This window comes from Selaginella moellendorffii, unplaced genomic scaffold, assembly GCF_000143415.4.
Source record: "Selaginella moellendorffii unplaced genomic scaffold, v1.0 SELMOscaffold_0, whole genome shotgun sequence".
Lineage (NCBI taxonomy): Eukaryota > Viridiplantae > Streptophyta > Lycopodiopsida > Selaginellales > Selaginellaceae > Selaginella > Selaginella moellendorffii.
Window position 1 is genome coordinate 4,296,258 of NW_003314261.1, and position 18,311 is coordinate 4,314,568.

Here is an 18,311-nt window from a genome sequence, read left to right on the forward strand (position 1 = left end):
CAATCGCGCCGATTTGAGACTCGGGAGTGGGGTACCACCGATGTTGAAGTGCAAAGATCAGCTCCATTTGGTTCAAAAATCCACGAATCTCCGAACGCTTGCCTGAAAATTTCGCCGGGAAACTCACCTTCGGTTCAGGAACTTTGCTGGATCCTTGAGCCGAAAGTAAAGCAAGCTCCTGCTGCATGCGAAGAAGGGTCGCCTTCAGCTCGGTATTCTCAGACTGGATTTTTGCAAGGACTTCGGCAAAGAAATCAGGATGGCTTGGAGACTCCATTGGCAAGAAGAAAGAAAAGAAAAGGGGGAAAAAGACAAAGGCAATCAAATAATCAAAATGAGCTAAAAGAAAAGCAAAAAACCACAATCTGAATCAAACTGTCAAGACCCCCAACAAGATCAAGACTGGAAAATGCTAAAGACAAAGAGAAAAAGCTAGTGAAAACAAAGAAGAAGCCTTAGACTGGTGTTGATTCAGATTGTGGAGAAATGGAACAAGGCTAACCTATATATACTATAGGTTGATGAAGCTCCACCACTCTTGGATCGAGGACGGCCTAAATACAGCTGAGGTCGAGGAGGCACCACATCATCATCAGGAATGTGACTCGAGACTCAGGAATCGGGAAGTGTCTCGAGAGTCAGGAATGTGGTCTGCAGGTCAGGAATCCGGCGAGAGTCAGGAATGTGGCAAGAATTGGGGGATTCCTGACAGATTGTTGCTTGAGTTAGTTCTGATAGATTTGGATGTTATTTCCTTTGGGTGATACATTCGCGAGCATTGTGCTTGTCAATCAATAATACTTTGTGTTCTTTGAGTTATCTTTGGTAAGTTGTTTGACATACTGTTTACAACCTTCGGTATTTAAGTTTTATCATTGCGTTTCCTTGATGATAAACTAGCTATTGAATTTTGTAGAATGGTCAATCCTCTATTTACCAACTATAGTGATTTTGGTGGTTCCTATACTGTAATACTGGTTTATCGGATAATAACTTACTTGGAATACTTTTGTGTTCTAACCTAAGCTTTATTCATTGTTAATTAAATCTTTAAGATATCATTGTCTAACTTTGATATAGTCCATATATTAATCTTTGAGTTTGGGCCAGTATAGGCAGACTGGCTTCGGCACTTCGTGTGCATGTTGAAATCTCTAGTCATGGAGTAACTACTGTCGACTAGTCACATAACCCGCCTCTTTATCGATGTTCTTTATTCTGTTCAAAGGGCGTGGCCGTGTAAACAACTCTAACTGCCTGTTGATAGTAGTCTATCTAAACCTTACTGACAGGTCTGGTTTCTTTGCTCAAGAGGGTTGGGGCCTCTAGCTTCTCTCTCTATGTCCTTGTGGGCAGGGGCATATCACACTTTTGTAGCTGGGTGACACCCAGAGCAGCAAGGGTGGTTGACTCCGTTGGTCATTTCCTTGTCGGTAACGACCGGAAGGTGTCTGAGCTGGTAGCGCCTCTGCGTTAGACAAAGAGGTTGCCCCGTAACTCATTTAAGTTGGTGCATTTCTCACATAGTGTGAATCCCGTGAAATTTTTCTAGAGTTGTTTCCTTGGCGGTATTCTAGACTCAAGTATGCATCGACGAGGACGTTGATTTTCCCCAAGGGGGGGAGAGTGTCGCGAATATGACTTCGGGTATCAAAAGTTACCTATCGACTAGTCCTTACAGACACTCTTTCCTTACTGCCATGACGGCAGGAGGTCGGTATTGCTGGACTTGTTATCAGTCTCTACCTAAGCTAGTTGAGAAACTGGTCCTCGCGTGTGCACTTGACTAGATGAGCATAAGGAAGGAATTCCTAAGTGTCTATTTAGTCAAGCATACTTGACCTGGTTAGAGAAACTCATTCATTGACTTGCACTTGCTAGTGTTGGGAACCCTTGCAATATTGAGATTGGTCCCTCAATATTCGATAAATGATAGCTTACCGTGTCTGCCAAACACCCTCATTATCATGCCCTTTGTGTTAGTCTCAATTCAGTCTCAAATGCTAATTATGGAAAGTGTCTACATTTGCTCATTTGGCATATCTACATAATGTAGAGATTGGCCTGAACATAATGATGTTCGTTGTAGTGGCCAATAACGAGCCCGTATAACAAAGTGAGGCAGAACACGTGGAGGGATGACTCGGCAAGGAGATCTGATGTGGCGGGGAGGGGTTTGTTATAGAGGATCGGGCGGCAGATCAGCGGGGGACTTCTTGGGATGCAGCAGGGTAGCGATAAAGGACATGGCGGGAGCTAGGGCTGGGGGGAGGATGGGCTTGGGAACGGCGTGACGAGCAAGGGCAATCAAGATCTGAGCACAATAAGGGCTTTGACCTAGTGTGGAATCCAATAAGCCTCGCCTAGGCTTACGCCCATTTTATGGTGGAGATGAGGGGCAACTCATCACATCTAGGCCAGGCATACTAGAGCCTTTTCAATTCCATTTCTGGCATGACTAAAATTTTGAACATGAGGGCTTGCGTAGTAACATGCCTGTGTGGAGGACACACATGGCCAAAAGGACTTTCTTGGCTAGGACAGCCAGTGTGACCAAGAGGTTTGGTCACAAGGCATGGCATCCAAAGGTTGGAGCCACCATACATCCAGCCAAGGGTTGAGAAATGAGCTGAGCCGAGGAGGCCAATGGTGGGGGGGATCTTGGAGATCTACCCTAGGTGCTAGGAATGAGCTGAGCCGAGGAGGCCAGTGGTGGGGGGATCTTGGTGATCTACCCTAAGCGTTGAGGAATGAGCTGAGCCGAGGTAGCCAATGGTGGGGGGATCTTGGTGATCTACCCTTGGTGCTAGTGACGTGCTTGGGCCATGGCACCTTTCTCGTCTGGCATGAACTGAAAGCATGGCATCTTCGCTGTCATGAGGACGGGCATCTGGCCACGAAGGGGACTCAAATGCTCCACTCCGCTCTGGGAAAGGGAGGATGCGTCTGACCGGCTGTCTGAAGAACCACGAGTGGAGGCGACCACTGAGAGGCTGCTGGAGAATGCTGACGTTGCACTCTTGAAGGACCCCCAGGTCACACGGCGATTAGTAGTAGCGGAAATGCTACAACGAGAAAGGAGCTTTTCTACCCAGAAGTTTCAGCTATTTCAGAAATTTTGGCTAGGCTGTCGCAATGCATTTCTCCGAGAGTGATTGGATAGCATGCTGCGGCAGCTCCAAATTCGCCAAAGAGATGGCCAAGGTCAGGCCTTTCAAGAATCTCACCAAGGCGATCGAGATGTCGCGGCAGATATGGTGGAATCAGGTGGATGTTCCTGGATGGCTAGAAGCTTTTAGAGCTCATCTAAGGATTGGAGTGCTCAGCAGCAAGTCCACAATAGACTGGTGTGCCGAGGAGCAAGCTACAGCATTGAGCAGTGCAAATGATCGAGCACTCAAGGATCTAGCCGAGTGGAATCAGCTCTACGAATCAAAAAAATTTGGCTTCGTGTTCCTTGTTTGTGCAACTGGAAAGAGTAGCTCAGAAATTTTGCAGTTTCTCAAGGGACAAATCACAAATAGACTCTTGGTTGAGCTCCAAGTTGCTGCAAACGAACAACAAAAGATCACAAAACTACAGTTGTCAAAGCTCGTCTCACAGAACACTGCTCCTAGCGGTGACAAGAACACTTCCAAGTTGAGCCTTTTGGAGTAGAGACTTGATCATGAAAAAGCTCTCGGCTCTCCTTTAAGCTGCAAAGAATCTGGTACTTTTCGAACTGGTGAAGTTTCGTCATTGGCTCACGTCAAGTATCCTATATACAAAATGGGAGAAGACTTTGAGCTCTATTTGAAGATTTTCGAGTGTGCAGCACACAACAACAAAGTGGCAGGGAGATAGATTATGCATGGCCCTGGAAGGGGAAGCACAATGACTTTTTATGGCCCATCGGAGTGGAGTTGAAGAGGAATCTTGGGTGGAGGCAATTCAACGTGGCTGCTGCCTCTTCCAGCTTGGACAGCCTGCTGAACGTGCCTTCCTCACGATGAGGGATCGCAAATTCAAGAGAGGTGAGTCCGTGCAACAGTACTGGGCAGCATTGATTCGAGTAACTAGGATGCTAAATAGTGACGCAGCAATGGCTGAGGGCATGGCAAAGCAGACGTTCTATATCAGAAATGAGGTAGGAGACCACTAAGACTACAAGGGGAAACGCGTGGAAGCGTCTCCATTTTATCGGGGGGAAGAACCGCTATAGCTATAGCAGCCAATAACGAGCCCGTATAACAAAGTGAGGCAGAACATGTGGAGGGATGACTCAGCAAGGAGATCTGACGTGGCAGGGAGGGGTTTGTTATAGAGGATCGAGCGGCAGATCAGCAGGGGACTTCTTGGGATGCAGCAGGGCAGTGATAAAAAGCTCTATTTCGTTAAAGTAGGATTTATTCAGTAAAATGGGACTAGGTACAAATTTTCAAGTATTTGAAAATGATATGATACTTTCGTGAAATTATATGTTTTTTGTCCAGGGGCTAGACATATCTGGGGCATGGTGACTAGCGCGGTGACTTTGTGTCCAGATTGAGTCCATCTGGTTGTATAATAAATCTCATTGGCAAGGTGAACAAGCCGAATCTGAAGCTAAAGAAGAGCGATGGCATGCGCGCACACACTATTTGTTTGTTCATTGAGCGTGTGGTGAGCTTTCCAAGATGAACGTCATTCCTATTAGCCAGACATATAACTTAATGGTGAGAACATTTAGATATTATTCAATGTTATCTTTTTCTAACGAATTTAATTGTGAAGGTGTAGCAAGAGACATTGCTAGTCTGGAGAAGTCATTTAACTCATTTGACCCTTAGTGTATTTTCATGAAACTAAATAACATTCATATTATTAAGGAATTTCTCTTGTACCTTTTTTTTACGACATAGAGGCTTGCATTTCTTTCAAAGGTGATTTAGTAAAAGGCCTGAGGGCACATGCCATTCTATTTCTCAGACCGGTATTAAGATATACTAGTGCAAAGGGAAAAAGGTATTTGGTGATCAAGTAAATGGCATGAGGGCACACGCCATTATAAGCCTAAGCGCTAGTGGACACCTCCTTTTTGGTACTCTCAGCGGTACTATCATCCTTCTCCGGGTCAGTTGTTTTGCTTTGGATTGTTGTCTTTAACGTTACTGAGGCGTTTTTGATAGTTGTTAATATTGCCGTTTGTTCAGAAAAATGATCACCTGGAGTATAGTACGGGGAGTTTAGAAGACTTATATATTCTACATCTTCACCTATCTCCTTCTTCGTCTCCTTTTCTGCCTCACTTACAGATTTTGTGCTTGCCATGAGAATGCTCTTCACCCTAAAATATGGAGTTTGTTGTGTTATAAAAGGAAACCAACACACACGCTGCAAGGGAATGATGGTACATAAAGCACGTAAGCCTACAATATGGGTTTATGTGCCATTAATATGGGCCACATGCCATATTATTAGATTTATGCACGTGTGATTGGTAAATGCATATGTCACATCATCTTTGTTTTACCTCACACACTATATCAGGCCTAATGAACCATATCACATGTGCGCACATGCTATATATATGGAGAAGTATTATGCAAGGATAGAAAAATTCAATGCATGATTGTGGAGAGCAATGGCATGAAGCCACATGCTAAATAACATTTTAGAGAAAGAATTAAAATAGAAACATGCAAATAGTACTGAGTGGACCAAGACTTAGAAGTGCACAATTGAATGAGGTATTTCTAATAAATATTTCACTCACCTCATATAGGAATGGCTACCACTCTCAAATGGCATATCGCCTCATGCCATCACCACGCAATTTGTTATAACAATCCGATGAATTCATATTCGGCTTGTTCACCTTGAACTTTAAGTAAGATTTGCTAGAACAACTAAGAATTTATACTTGTTATTTGTATCATCTCACCTAGGAATGGCGTAAGGCCACATGCCATCACGCCTCCTCTGATTCAGATTCGGATTGTTCACCTTGAAATAAAATACATTAGAAACTTAGTAAAGGAATATTAATGAATCTCACCTTGAACCCGGGTTATGAATGCTCTTGCTGCATCTCTTGCATGGTCTGGCAAGGTGATGGTGGCACTTTGCTTCCGCATCCAACCATGCACAACATTATCCACTGATATGCTCATGCTGGGATCCCTTGGATTCAGCACCCATCTCTTTTCTAGGCAATCTTTCGTATATCCAGAACTTGGCTTGAACCACTCCACAGTTACATTGAAGGAGTTAGTTTCCGCGTCCTCCTCTGCATCAGTGATGCAGCACCCCACCCATATCATTTGTTTTTTATTACTGGGTCTGACAAGCACGACCATTCCTTTGCAGACCTGTACTGGATTGAATGTTGAATCCGGCTTCTTGTTCCTCGGCGCACAATAGTGATCCTCAACATCGTTATCTGTCACTGTATTTCCAGAGGACATTGTTCCGCTACTATCTGGTGCTCTGGGTTCTAGCCAAAAGGACTCTTCCAATTCTTCATATACAACCGGCCCATTTTGGATAGCAGATATAATCTTCTCCCAGTATTCGAGCAAAGGCTTGCACCTCTGAAAATAGGATTCTCCACCAAACACCAACCCCCTCTTCCAGAAGGCAATATGCTGTCTAATCCCGGCCACTATACTTTCCTGGTCTTTGAGTCCATCCGGGTGCATCGGCCGTGGGGAACCCTGAGGAATCATAGGTTCCCCAGTTATGGGATCTCTCTTGAAGAGTTCAATGCCGTCCACTGGCAACCACACTGTGTCCCATTCTCTCATCTTGTACCTCATCACTGGAGCACCGTCACGCATGCTGAAATCAAACTGAAGAGGCTTGGAGTGGCCAATCAGCATTTCGGATCCGTCCCTGATGTAGCCTCTTACAAACCCCTTAAAGTCTGGAACCTCTGTCACAAGTGCAGCTTCAACAGTGCCTTTGATGCAATTTTGGAATTCATCGTAGAGTTGTGGGAGGGTGAGGACATTGGATCGCCGGAGGGACTCTGCCAGGTGACTGAACATGGCATCGACGTCTTCATGAGTGTGCCCAACCATGAGAAAGCCAAGTGTAACCGTTTCAAATATGCCTTTGGCAACAAGCATCGCCAAGTACGCGAAGACGTACATGTTTTTGTTCTCACTGCCAGCATTGTCTGTTTGGAGCAGAAGATGGGGTGGAAGGCCATATCGGCCGCAAGAACTTCCTTGAGATTCTGCTTCGTTTGGATGAGGCTGTGCATTCACCGGGCGACTAGCCTCGTCGGAATGGCATGAGGCCTCACGTGATAACCCTACAATCTGACGGCCAACATATTCACTGGGATGGCATGGGGCCCCATGCGATACTGCAAGCCTTTGCTCCTCCTCCAGCTGAACCCTGTATGGGGTTCAATTGACAAGGGCCTTATGCAAGGGTTGGCCGTTCAGCTCAGTCTGCGCACTTTGCAGAGACCTTAAGTGTTTTGTTAGGGACACAATCATCATGTTTGCACCCCCGCCACCCTATAGAGGTACAAAGAAGTTCCCATAGTTCTGGGCACCATGCCCATGAGTGATTATGCCAAACAGAGACACAGGCAGCTGCATGGATGAAGAGATTGCCTTGGGGGCAGGATTGAGTTGAGGTAAGCACGTCTTTTTCTGGTCCATTTTGTCGTGGATGATGCAGAGGTAAGAATCAGGTCTCTCCATGGAGAGAATCCTGTTATGATAATATGCAGTCCTGCAGCTTCTCTGCTCGATGTTGTGGTCGAGCCGCCTTCTAACCAACGTCTCTCGCTCTTGAGCGATGCAAGAATTCTTTGACAAAGCCATTTTGATAGTAGTGCATTCGTCACACTTTGAAAAGCTGGAGTACTTTCCTATACTCACATCCCTGAACTTGTTGCTCCACAATCTACTAAATCTAGATTGGCTCAGCTTCATGTAGCCATTACTCTGGAGTTCCCAATTCACATCTTCCAATATGGCCCCCTTGGTATACATGGAAGGGAGAACTCGTTGGGTGTCTCGTGTTCCATCTTCCAAGAGGCGGGTTTTATGTGGTTGCTGCTCGCTACATGTCTCAATAAACCTCTTGAAGATTGCTTCTCCATATACAACATGACCTCTGGTTTTGTGCGTACCGTCGTTCCCATGGACTGCCTGTTGAACCCTTTGTTCCTCGAACTCAGTTTTGATTCTGTAGAATGTGGTTTGAGGGACTCCATAAATGATTCTCTATGCCTTCATGTAGACCAAACCCCTCTGGAAGACCATGCCCCCCACCTAATGTTCTGAAGCATCAACAGATGACCGTAATGCCTCATACACAAAATTGCGAGCTGCCTTCCAGGACAATGTCTTGTATCTTGCTCTCTCCTCTTCAATAGCATCCCAATCAGCATGTTGACAGCACCTCCTCTTGCAACAAGCAACTGTCGAGACCATTCGAACCTCCATCGCCATTTTCTGCCTTTTCGGTTCGTTGCTCAGATCCCTTTGGCTGCGCTTTAGGAAGGTGTACTTTCTTTTCCCATGAAGAGATGTTCTGTCATCAGTTGTAGTGGTGTTTGATTGTGAATCCTTCACATTCTCAAACACTAAATGCCTCAATTTCCACCGCACAATGCTTCCAATAGTTAGACTGTTTTCTTCTGTGCCAACAACCTCTAAAATCACAACTCCAATATCATCCCAGCCCAATTCTTGATTAGCAACCGCATCTCTTGGACCGACAACTGTGGCTAAGCCCTCAACTACCACCTCCCCCTCGGGGTTGTTTAGAAACACCTTTGCCTGAATCCATGTAGCACGGTTCTTAAGATCCACGGAGGGAACATGCGTCACACTTGTGTTGTCGCTAACATCTGCTTTCTTCTGAAGATTTTTCAAGGCAACAACAACATACCCCGACGACCATCTCTCCTCGTTCAATAGCGACCACATTCCCATTGAAGACAGTCTCTATTGATACAGCAGCATTGCCTTCCCCAAGCCTTTGACAGTGTATAACAAAGTTCCGATCCATAGACACAAGGGTCTCTTTTGCAACTCTCTTCTCACCATTCAAAATGTAAACCATTTCCCCAACCCTGAAGGCCATTCTGAAAGTGCAGAAAAGAAGTTAAGACCATACAAAAAATGATTGGAGAATGGCCTAAATCATAACATACCAAACAACTTCAATAGCATGAGGCCACATGCCATTATTCAAACATGCTATTGACACCCACGTGAAATTTCGCATTCACAAAATTGGCATGAGCCCTCATGCCATTAGTGGTACCACTAATGGCATGAGGCCTCACGCTATCTTTGGCCCCTGCTAGCCTGTTGCTATATTCCTTTTGCCTTGCTGCAACTGTATATATTTTTGTGTGTATGACTAGTCACCCATACAAAAATATATACAGTTGCAACAAGGCAAAAGGAATATGGCAATAGGCTAGCAAGGGCCAAAGATGGCATGAGGCCTCATGCCATCTTGATAAACACATAGCTATAGGTAGGTAAAGAAACTATTGGCAATATGCTAGTGATGAACTTGCAAGCCCCAAGATGGCATGAGCCCTCATGCCATTAGTGGTACCGTAGCGCTGCTCGCACCACCACAACTGCTCGTAGCGCCGCTCGCACAAACTACCACTCACATAAACTGTCGCTCGCAATGGCGCTCACAATGCCGCAACCGCTCTTAGACGCATAAACCACAACTCACAACGCCGCTTACACAAGCAGCGCTCACTGCGCTCAGCGGAACCAAGAACACGGCGCACAAAAATGATAGACCTAGGAATGAGTTCGAGAATTCAAAAATAACACACACTTGAACGTCATATCAAATCCTTTGACAAACCAGATCTTATGATTCCTCTGACAAATTTCAAACTGAGTAGCTTCTAGACTTTGCTGTCGGACGTTGAACTTTGTCACATCATGTCCTTGCCTCGATCCAGCTGTGCCATGTCAGTGATTCGAACTTTGCCATGCCATGTCAGTGATCCGCGCCAAGATTATTCGCTGTGTAAAGGAATAATTATGTTGTGTGTGTACGTCCATTTATGGCAATATAAGGCCACACGCCATTCAAAGAATAATGCTAGTCGAGCATTTTTTTGTGCATTTTTGGGTTATGAGCCCACACGCTATAAAGTTTACCTGTACCAAAAATAGAAACAGCTTTATTTTCTTGGGAATTTAAGTGGTTGAGGCATTTTTAAACTTACAAACACATGCCCTACTTACATTCCTTTGGTTGCTTAAAATTCAAAAATATTATAAACCTTTCTTTTTGCATTTTCAATATTTTCAATTATGGTTTTTGATTTTCGCAGGACCAGCCTAGTAATCTATTTGCATCCCATCATGTTTATAGCTAACTTTCGTTTGTCCCCTTCGCTAGCCTGAGATACATCTGCTTGGCATCTGCCTCTTACAGCATTTGCCCAGAAAGGGCATCTTTCTTCACGCAGCATTTGCCACATGTTTAGGGTTTAGGGTTTAGGGTTTAGCAATTCAGTAGCTTGATAAACATGCAAATACAAAACTTGATGCAAAATCTTTTGATATGTCACAATGCCCCTAGGACCATAAACACATTTCAATAGAGAGGGTCCTTTCATTTCATAACTCCTTACGTAGATCTTGGTGAAACCAGAGTTAGTGAAGTTAGTTTCTTGTGATCTCACATCTGATTGTGATGTCCCTTTGCAGTGTCGATGGAAAGGTCAATGCACACCAAACTATAAAATCTTGGAGCAAAATAACGGTCGGATCTATGGCAAATGCCCCTGAAACATTGTAAGGCTCGTGTGGTCTCATGTGGTGTTTGATCGAGATGCTTCTTTGCAGGGTCATCAAGAAAGACATTGTATACCATTCTGTAAAATCTAGTTGCGATTTAACGGTTGGATCTCTAGAAAACTCAAAAAAATCTCACGCGTGTCAGAATATTCTAGGAATTACTCCTATGTGCCCCTTAAAATGGCATGCGGCTCCACGCCATTCAAGAGATAACGCCAGATGATGTTGAGCATTTTTTGGTGCATTTTTTGGGATCAAAATTGCATGAGCCCACACACTTGAACGTCACATCAAATCCTCTAACAAACCAGATCTTATAATTCCTCTGACAAATTTTAAACTGAGTAGCTTTTAGACTTTGCTATCGGACGTTGAACTTTGTCACATCATGTCCTTGCCTCGATCCAGCTGTGCCATGTCAGTGATTCGAACTTTGCCATGCCACGTCAGCAATTCGCACCAAGATTATTCACCATGTAACTGCTCGGCATCTGCCTCTTACAGCATTTGCCCAGAAAGGGCATCTTTCTTCAGGCAGCATTTGCCACATATTTAGGGAGGGTTTAGGGTTTAGCAATTCAGTAGCTTGATAAACATGCAAATACAAAACTTGATGCAAAATCCTTTGATATGTCACAATGCCCCTAGAACCATAAACACATTTCAATAGAGAGGGTCCTTTCATTTCATAACTCCTTACGTAGATCTTGGTGAAACCAGAGTTAGTGAAGTTAGTTTCTTGTGATCCCGCATCTGATTGTGATGTCCCTTTGCAGTGTCGATAGAAAGGTCAATGCACACCAAACTGTAGAATCTTGGAGCAAAATAACTGTCGGATCTATGGCAAATGCCCCTAAAACATTGTAAGGCTCGTGTGGTCTCATGTGGTGTCCGATCGAGATGCTTCTTTGTAGGGTCATCAAGAAGGAAATTGTATACCATTCTTTATTTAGCTGAACATCTGGCATTTTTGGAAATATAAGATGCTTTAGAATATCCAATCATGCATGGTATAAATATAGTGAGGGTATTAAATGATATCCCAATCATGATCTTTCTTTTGGATTTCACGTGCATGCAGTCCGAGATATGATGACATTGCGGATTTCTTTTGGATTTCACGTGCATGCATGCGCGCGGCGATCCAGAAATTAATGGTGGCGCCCAAGTTCGAGGAATGATGACGTTGCGTGATTACCAACCGTTGTGACATTTCGCGCGTGTGAGGTTAGGTTTTGCATTTTGCTTCATACTCGTGCTTTCATACTCGCGCTCGCACACTCGCGATCACGCTCACATTCGCGCTCATCTACCTTCTCTACAGGTTTCTCGTGTGCATCGGCGTCCACTCGGGCTCGCATCACGCTCGCATCGCGCTCGTGTGCATCGGCGTCCACTTCAAGACACACCCAGTTTGTAACTTCGCCGCCAACTCCGCCGCCCACTCCGCCACCCACACGCAGCCCACTTGGCGTCTCGGGAGATTTCAGCGCCACTCTCCAACTGTAAGTGGCAGAGTAGCCTTGCTGCTACGATCCGCTGCACACACAGTGCACATTCGCTAGCGAGTCCGGCCTCGATTGTCACGCCTCTATTCGGCTTCAAATGGTAAGTCTTTTAGGCCAAGTAGAAAATGGCATGAGGCCACATGCCATTCAGTAGCAACATTGGCATGCACCGATTGGGCTCTCGAGTGCAGTCCGGTTACAGATGGTGTGTAGCTTCATGCCATCTTAGGATGCAGCCTCAAGACATCTGATGCAGTGGTGAATGGCGTGTGGCCTCACGTTATTTCCAGCTGCTAGCTTTTCATCTGTCAGCTCTAATTGTTGTGCATTTCTGAACAGGCGAGGAATTGCGTTCTTCTTCCAGCCACTGTCAATGTGGATGTAGAGAAGGGGGAGGAGCTCACCAGTTGGACTTTCGGGATGGAAGGCGAGGATCTGAGGCTGTACAACACAGATGGTGGGAGAAAAGAATGCATGGGGATCCTCATCCAAGTGACAGACACTCCATGCAGTTCCATGCAAGAATATGGACTGGCACTTGTGGTAGAGACAGCGTCCGCCTTCAAGATCCACCTTGCACATCCTAGCGGCTTCCCGAAGGGGGGTAGCGGCTATGAGGAATTCCTAGAGGGAGCTAGGGAGAGGTTGTCCAGGAGGCCCACAATTTCAAAGACGCCGCGGGTCTATGAAGATCACATGGAATCCACGGACCTCACCTACGGCGATGTTCAAAAACTATATTCCAACATTGAGCCGTTGAGAGTGACTCCAGTTCCCGAAGCGAAGGGGAAGGGGGTCGATCTGGAAACTACCCCGAAGCAGAAAAGGGTGGTCAAGCTCAAGCCGACGTCCAACTCTCCTGCTCCAAAAAAGAAGCTGCTCGGTGATGCCATTGCCTCGGGTTCGAACACTACACCCACCAGAAAGAAGAGCCGCAAAGAACAGAAAGACCAAGAAGAGGCAGCAAAAATCGTCGCATATAATAGTACTTGTTACTATTCCAACAAAGTATATACAATTGACGTGAGCCACATTGACATCCAAAGCAAATACAACCACAGGCTAGTATCTGATGAGTGGGTGGAGAAACTGAAGCAGAAGATGCTGGCAAGTCCAGTAACACCCGACATCACAGACGTTATCCCCTACTACCAAATAATGAAGGGCGAGACGAGGTTTCCAGACTTGATCAATAGGAAGGTGTTGGACGATCAGAACATCCGGTTCTATGCCGTCTCCGGGCAGCATTCTAGCTTGGCGATGCAAGAGATAGTTGTGGATATTATGGTGGGCGAGGAGGTGAAGAAAGTCTTCAAGACAAGAGTTGTCTACCTGATAAAAGGCAACTCGCCCCTCCGATCTATCATATACATCTCCCACGCGCAGAATGTCAAGCAAGAAACGTGCTACAAATCGGGTCTGCACGAGACATTGGCACAAACACGGAAGCTCTGGGTTCAACTGAAGAAGCCACAAAAATCAGGACAAGGACGTGCACTAGCAACTAGCGCCTGGCAGGTAAGCCTCGTTGCATGTGGCATAGCATGTGGCCTCACGCCATTTCCATTGCAGGAATTCTCGAGTCTTCTCTCGAAAACACTGGGGGTCAATGACACACTCAGCATCCATAACATTCTACTCGCGACAAAAGTTGTTTTTGACAAATAGGTAGATGTGCTGAGGAGGTACCATGACGGGGAGTTGCTAAACTCAATGGGTGTGGAGGACGGCCAGAAACCTAATGATTTGAAGCTCAACGCCTTGCGTTTCTCGCGGTCTCTAGACGACGACGACCTTCTGACAGTGGCTAATGCTCTTCTACGTGGTGAGGTAGTCTTCAAGAAGACCAAAATGACTCCTAGCCATATTGTGATATACGAGGACTTGTGCACAACTCTGAGAGCTCGTGCGCTATTGAAGGATTGGATCTTCGAGCAAGTGGCCGTGGAGAGGGTGAGCATCGACACCACGCAAGAGATGATGGAAGAGCTGGAGTTGTCAAATGAAGACATCGATGAGTACGTGAAGGGGCCCCCAAGTTCATCGATCTACTGCGGGATGCCACGAAAAGTAAAGCTGAGAAGCTGGATCAGTATCCAAATTTCATTAAGAGGGATGTCGACCGCCGACTTCAGAAACAGCTCGACCCCGCAGCAGAGGCCTATCGAGAACCTTACCGGGTATACGTGAATTCGGATGAGGATCAAAGGTGGAAGAGCATCGTTTCCCGTGGAGATGAGCAGGTCAAGAACATCTTTTGTGTGATGGACTTCACAAACGAGGAGATCACTCATGCAGATGAAGTCAGCTCCATCATTGACTTAATGGTGGGACTTGCGGAGGTGGAATCTTCAGTCCACTATATGATCTATGACTCCGAATCCTATCGCAAGTTCTGGAAGGCCTTGAACGAGGTGAAGGCTCGGTTGAAAGGCAAGGAGATGCGGGAGATCCATGGGATAATGGCTAAAAAGAAGATACCGACGAATGTCCACATCTTCACACTCACCCTTGTTATTGGTCCTGCAGCAGAGTGGGACTGGAGTGACTTCCCAACTTCGTTCGACAAGGCCGATTGAATTGATCTGAGGGAGGTCAATTTACTCATGCCTGAGGAACTGAAGATGGCTATGGAGCTTTCGAATCCAGAGAAAGCTCCAGGTGCAGCATGGGAAATGCTCAGCTGGGTCTTCAACGCAATAGCGGGTGGGTCACCTGCTTCCGACTCCAAGGGCAAATGCGTTGTTGAGTACAACTGCGGCGGACTATTCTTTCGAGCCGCACTACTCAAGGGTGTCCCGTGTGTTGCGGTGACAAACTCCATTGAATAGGTGACTTCAATAGAGCATATAATTACAGTTGCCAAAGAAAAACAGTATCTTCTCTGCGAACCTAGTGAGTATGCACTTTAAGTTTGAATGTTATCTCACAAGCTCTGTATGCAGGAGCGTGGCCACCCCCAGATGCTGAAACGGCTTTAACAGCTGTTGTTGAAGATACCCATGTTGGGCCGAGCTCACAACCTGCACAAGGTAAGGTCACGTGAGGCCTCACGCCATTTTGATTATAGATCGTTGTGAATATTCAGACACGAGGACTGAAAAGCGCACTGGTGGCGCGTCGAAGAAGGACAAACAGACAAGCAAGAGGAAAAAAGGAGGTACAAATTATATTTGCAATGGCGTGTGGTCTCATGCCATTCCTTGCAGGAGACACCATGCCATTCCTTGTAGGAGACACTTCTTCAAAGGGAAGGCACGAGGATGTACAGAAGGCAAAATAGGCAAGCACCAGCCAAGTACAACGGACGAGAGGTACCAATCATTTTTATTATACGTGAATTCTCATGCCATTGCTTCTTGCAGCTCAAATTCCAAAGAGACTAGGGCAAGCAGCGCAGAGGTTTGATGGCGTGTGGCCCCACGCAATTAACTAATGTTCTTGCAGATCGCGTCGAGGAAATCGAACAGAACAACGTGCCTCTAGTGGAGGAGGGGGAGGCCTCGGAGAGTGATAAGGAGAGTTCCGAAACAGGTACGATCATGACATATGGCCCCATGCACTTATCTAAGTTTGTATTTCAGGGGAACGAGTTGAACCAATGGAAAACTTTATGAAAGGTAACTTAAAAATATTATGGGATGTTGCATGTGTTGATGCAATAATATACAGTTCAAGTGCCAAGGAGACGTCGTGAACCTCGAATTAGGCTACCTGCAAAACAGCTTTCAGACGCTGTAGACAAAGAGATGGACAACCGACCAGGACAGAGGAGGAAGGGTAAAAGCATTTGTGTGCTTATTGCGTATGTCCTCATGCTATTTCTGTAGAACGGGCCTATAAGAAACGAAAGCGAAAGGGAATTGAGGAGCAGGCACCTGAGGATGCGGAAGGCACGATAGAGCCTCCAAGGACGGGAAGTAAAGCGTCATGGTTATTGCGTGGGTCCTCATGCCATTTTTTGCAGATCAAGCTCAAACTGACAGTGGTCATAAAAAGCGAAAGCACGTTGGACAGTCGTCGGGATCAGAGGTGTTTGATTCGAAAAGGAAGAAGGGCAACGAAAAGATGATATGTAATGCCTCGCGGTTATGGCGTGTGTGCTCATGCCATTCATTGCAGATCAAGGGCTGAGTGAAAGCAGCCAGTCACCACCTCCTGACTCAGATTCTTATGGCGGACTCCCCTTCCCCAATCTCAATGGAGAGGTACAATGGTTGAGGGATGCTTTTCAAGTCAGGGCCATATTTTTCTCATCTCGTCGTCTTCGAAGGGTGCAAGAACGTGCAGAAACCATGTTAAGACAGTCGGGTGAGGATACGGTCCTAGATCACGCACTAAAACAGGCTATGGATGTCTTGTATTTTGAGATGGAGACTCGGCCAGATGATTTTCCCAAGATGGTCCTAGAAGAACAAGCCATCCAGCCTGAGCAGCCTATGGAAGAAATGCAGGAGGGGGATGAGGAGCCAGAGAAAGATAATGAGCAGGAAGAGCAGAAGGACGAAGAGGAGGACAAAGAAGAGGAGGACAAAGAGGAGTTGGATGGTCCTCACAATGGTGACGATCACAATAACGACGACGACGATGACGACAATGGCCAGCCTGAGGTGGCCAAAGAGCAGCGGAGGAAGGTCATACAAGACAAACCATCAGGTAAATAATAGTACATCCATTCCTAACCTTTTACCATTTCTAACATTGTCCATGTAGGTCGCAGAGCAAATGGTAAGTAGAGATTATTCAGTTGAATTAAAATACAAACTCTAGCCTTTAGTGTCGAGGAAGGATAGTGCCAAGCAAGGGTTGAAATGTATGTCCAATCCTTCTGAATCAGTAGTGTGCCCAAGTGATATCAGTCCTAGTTCCTCAATAGCAGTTGATGGTAAATACAGTATAGTCGATTCAATGTGCTAATGAGTTTGTTTTTAGTAGCACGGGAGGATACTATCTCAATCGAAGGGAGATATTTGGACATGCATATGGATCCGCTAGTGGACTCTACTTGCCTGCAAGAGTCATCAGAGCTGGTGGAGGCTACTATCCATATCAACGCTAAGTAAGTTGACCATGCTCCACTTGATGCTGCCCATACCACTGAGTCAATCTTGTCCACGTATCCAACTGATGGTGACCAGGCGCCATTGGACCCGCATGAGGCCACCCCAGCCGCCGAGCCGGTCGTATCCTCATTTCCAACGGACTCAACGTGTGCCCAATCGTCTAACTACGCGCCGTTAGAACCTCCCTACACCGCCCCTGCTGCCTGTTTGGTCATGTCCACTTTGCCAATGGAGGCACCAGCTGAAATGGCGTGTGATCACACGCCATCGGAACCACCCCATGCCACTGTTGAGCCAGTTGTACCAGAGTCTACAGCTGAAATGGCATGTGTTCACACGCCATCGGATGCGATTGACCCCACATTGCAGAGGAGAGTATTTCCGCCTTTCACGTTTCCTCGACTAAAACCCTCTCAACGACCATCGGGAGCACCATTCGCTAATATTGTAGATGGTAAAATTGACTTGTACCATTTTTTATGCTGACGCATTTCATTTCAGAGTCACGGCGAAGGTACTGTATTGTTTTTGATCTGAACGGTGTCCTTTTCTCCCATGAGTGTGGCTCTTCCTCGAATGTCACTGCACCCTCCAAAGCCTGCGGTCGCAAGTTGGTCAAAAGAGACAGATTCACATTAATCACACGGGAGAAACTGCAGGATCTAATAATGACCATGCGACACTTAAAACAGAGGGCCGGGTTCAATTTGCAATTGGGAGTTTGGACATCCATGATGCGCCACAATGCATTAACGTTGCTACAGATGATGCACGATCAGAGGCGAGTAATATTACCATTTGACTTTCTCCTAACGCAGGAGGATTGCTTGACTATGGTCCATGTGAAGGGTAGCAAGCCCATCTTCGTCAAGCCAGAGGCTGTAGTGATGAACCGGACTGCTAGGTCAAGTGAAATCCTCATCATCGATGACTCGCTGATTAAAGCTGCAGTGAACACGCACACATATGCA

General features: G+C 46.0%; 1 protein-coding gene across 1 annotated transcript; it reads left to right on the plus strand.

The window, feature by feature from the left end:
* The first annotated feature begins 3,195 nt into the window (after positions 1 to 3,195).
* On the plus strand, positions 3,196 to 3,992 carry LOC9632238 (uric acid degradation bifunctional protein TTL). The gene is made up of 2 exons (XM_002960390.2): positions 3,196 to 3,638; positions 3,815 to 3,992. The coding sequence occupies exons 1-2, from the start codon at positions 3,196 to 3,198 to the stop codon at positions 3,990 to 3,992; spliced, it is 621 nt and encodes a 206-aa protein (XP_002960436.2).
* The last annotated feature ends 14,319 nt before the right edge of the window (positions 3,993 to 18,311 follow it).

Coding starts and splice junctions, on each gene's coding strand:
- LOC9632238 (XM_002960390.2), top strand. CDS start 3,196: ATGGCCAAGGTCAGGCCTTTCAAGAATCTCACCAAGGCGATCGAGATG. Junction 3,639..3,814: donor GGTGACAAGAACACTTCCAA/GTTGAGCCTTTT, acceptor TCGAGTGTGCAG/CACACAACAACAAAGTGGCA.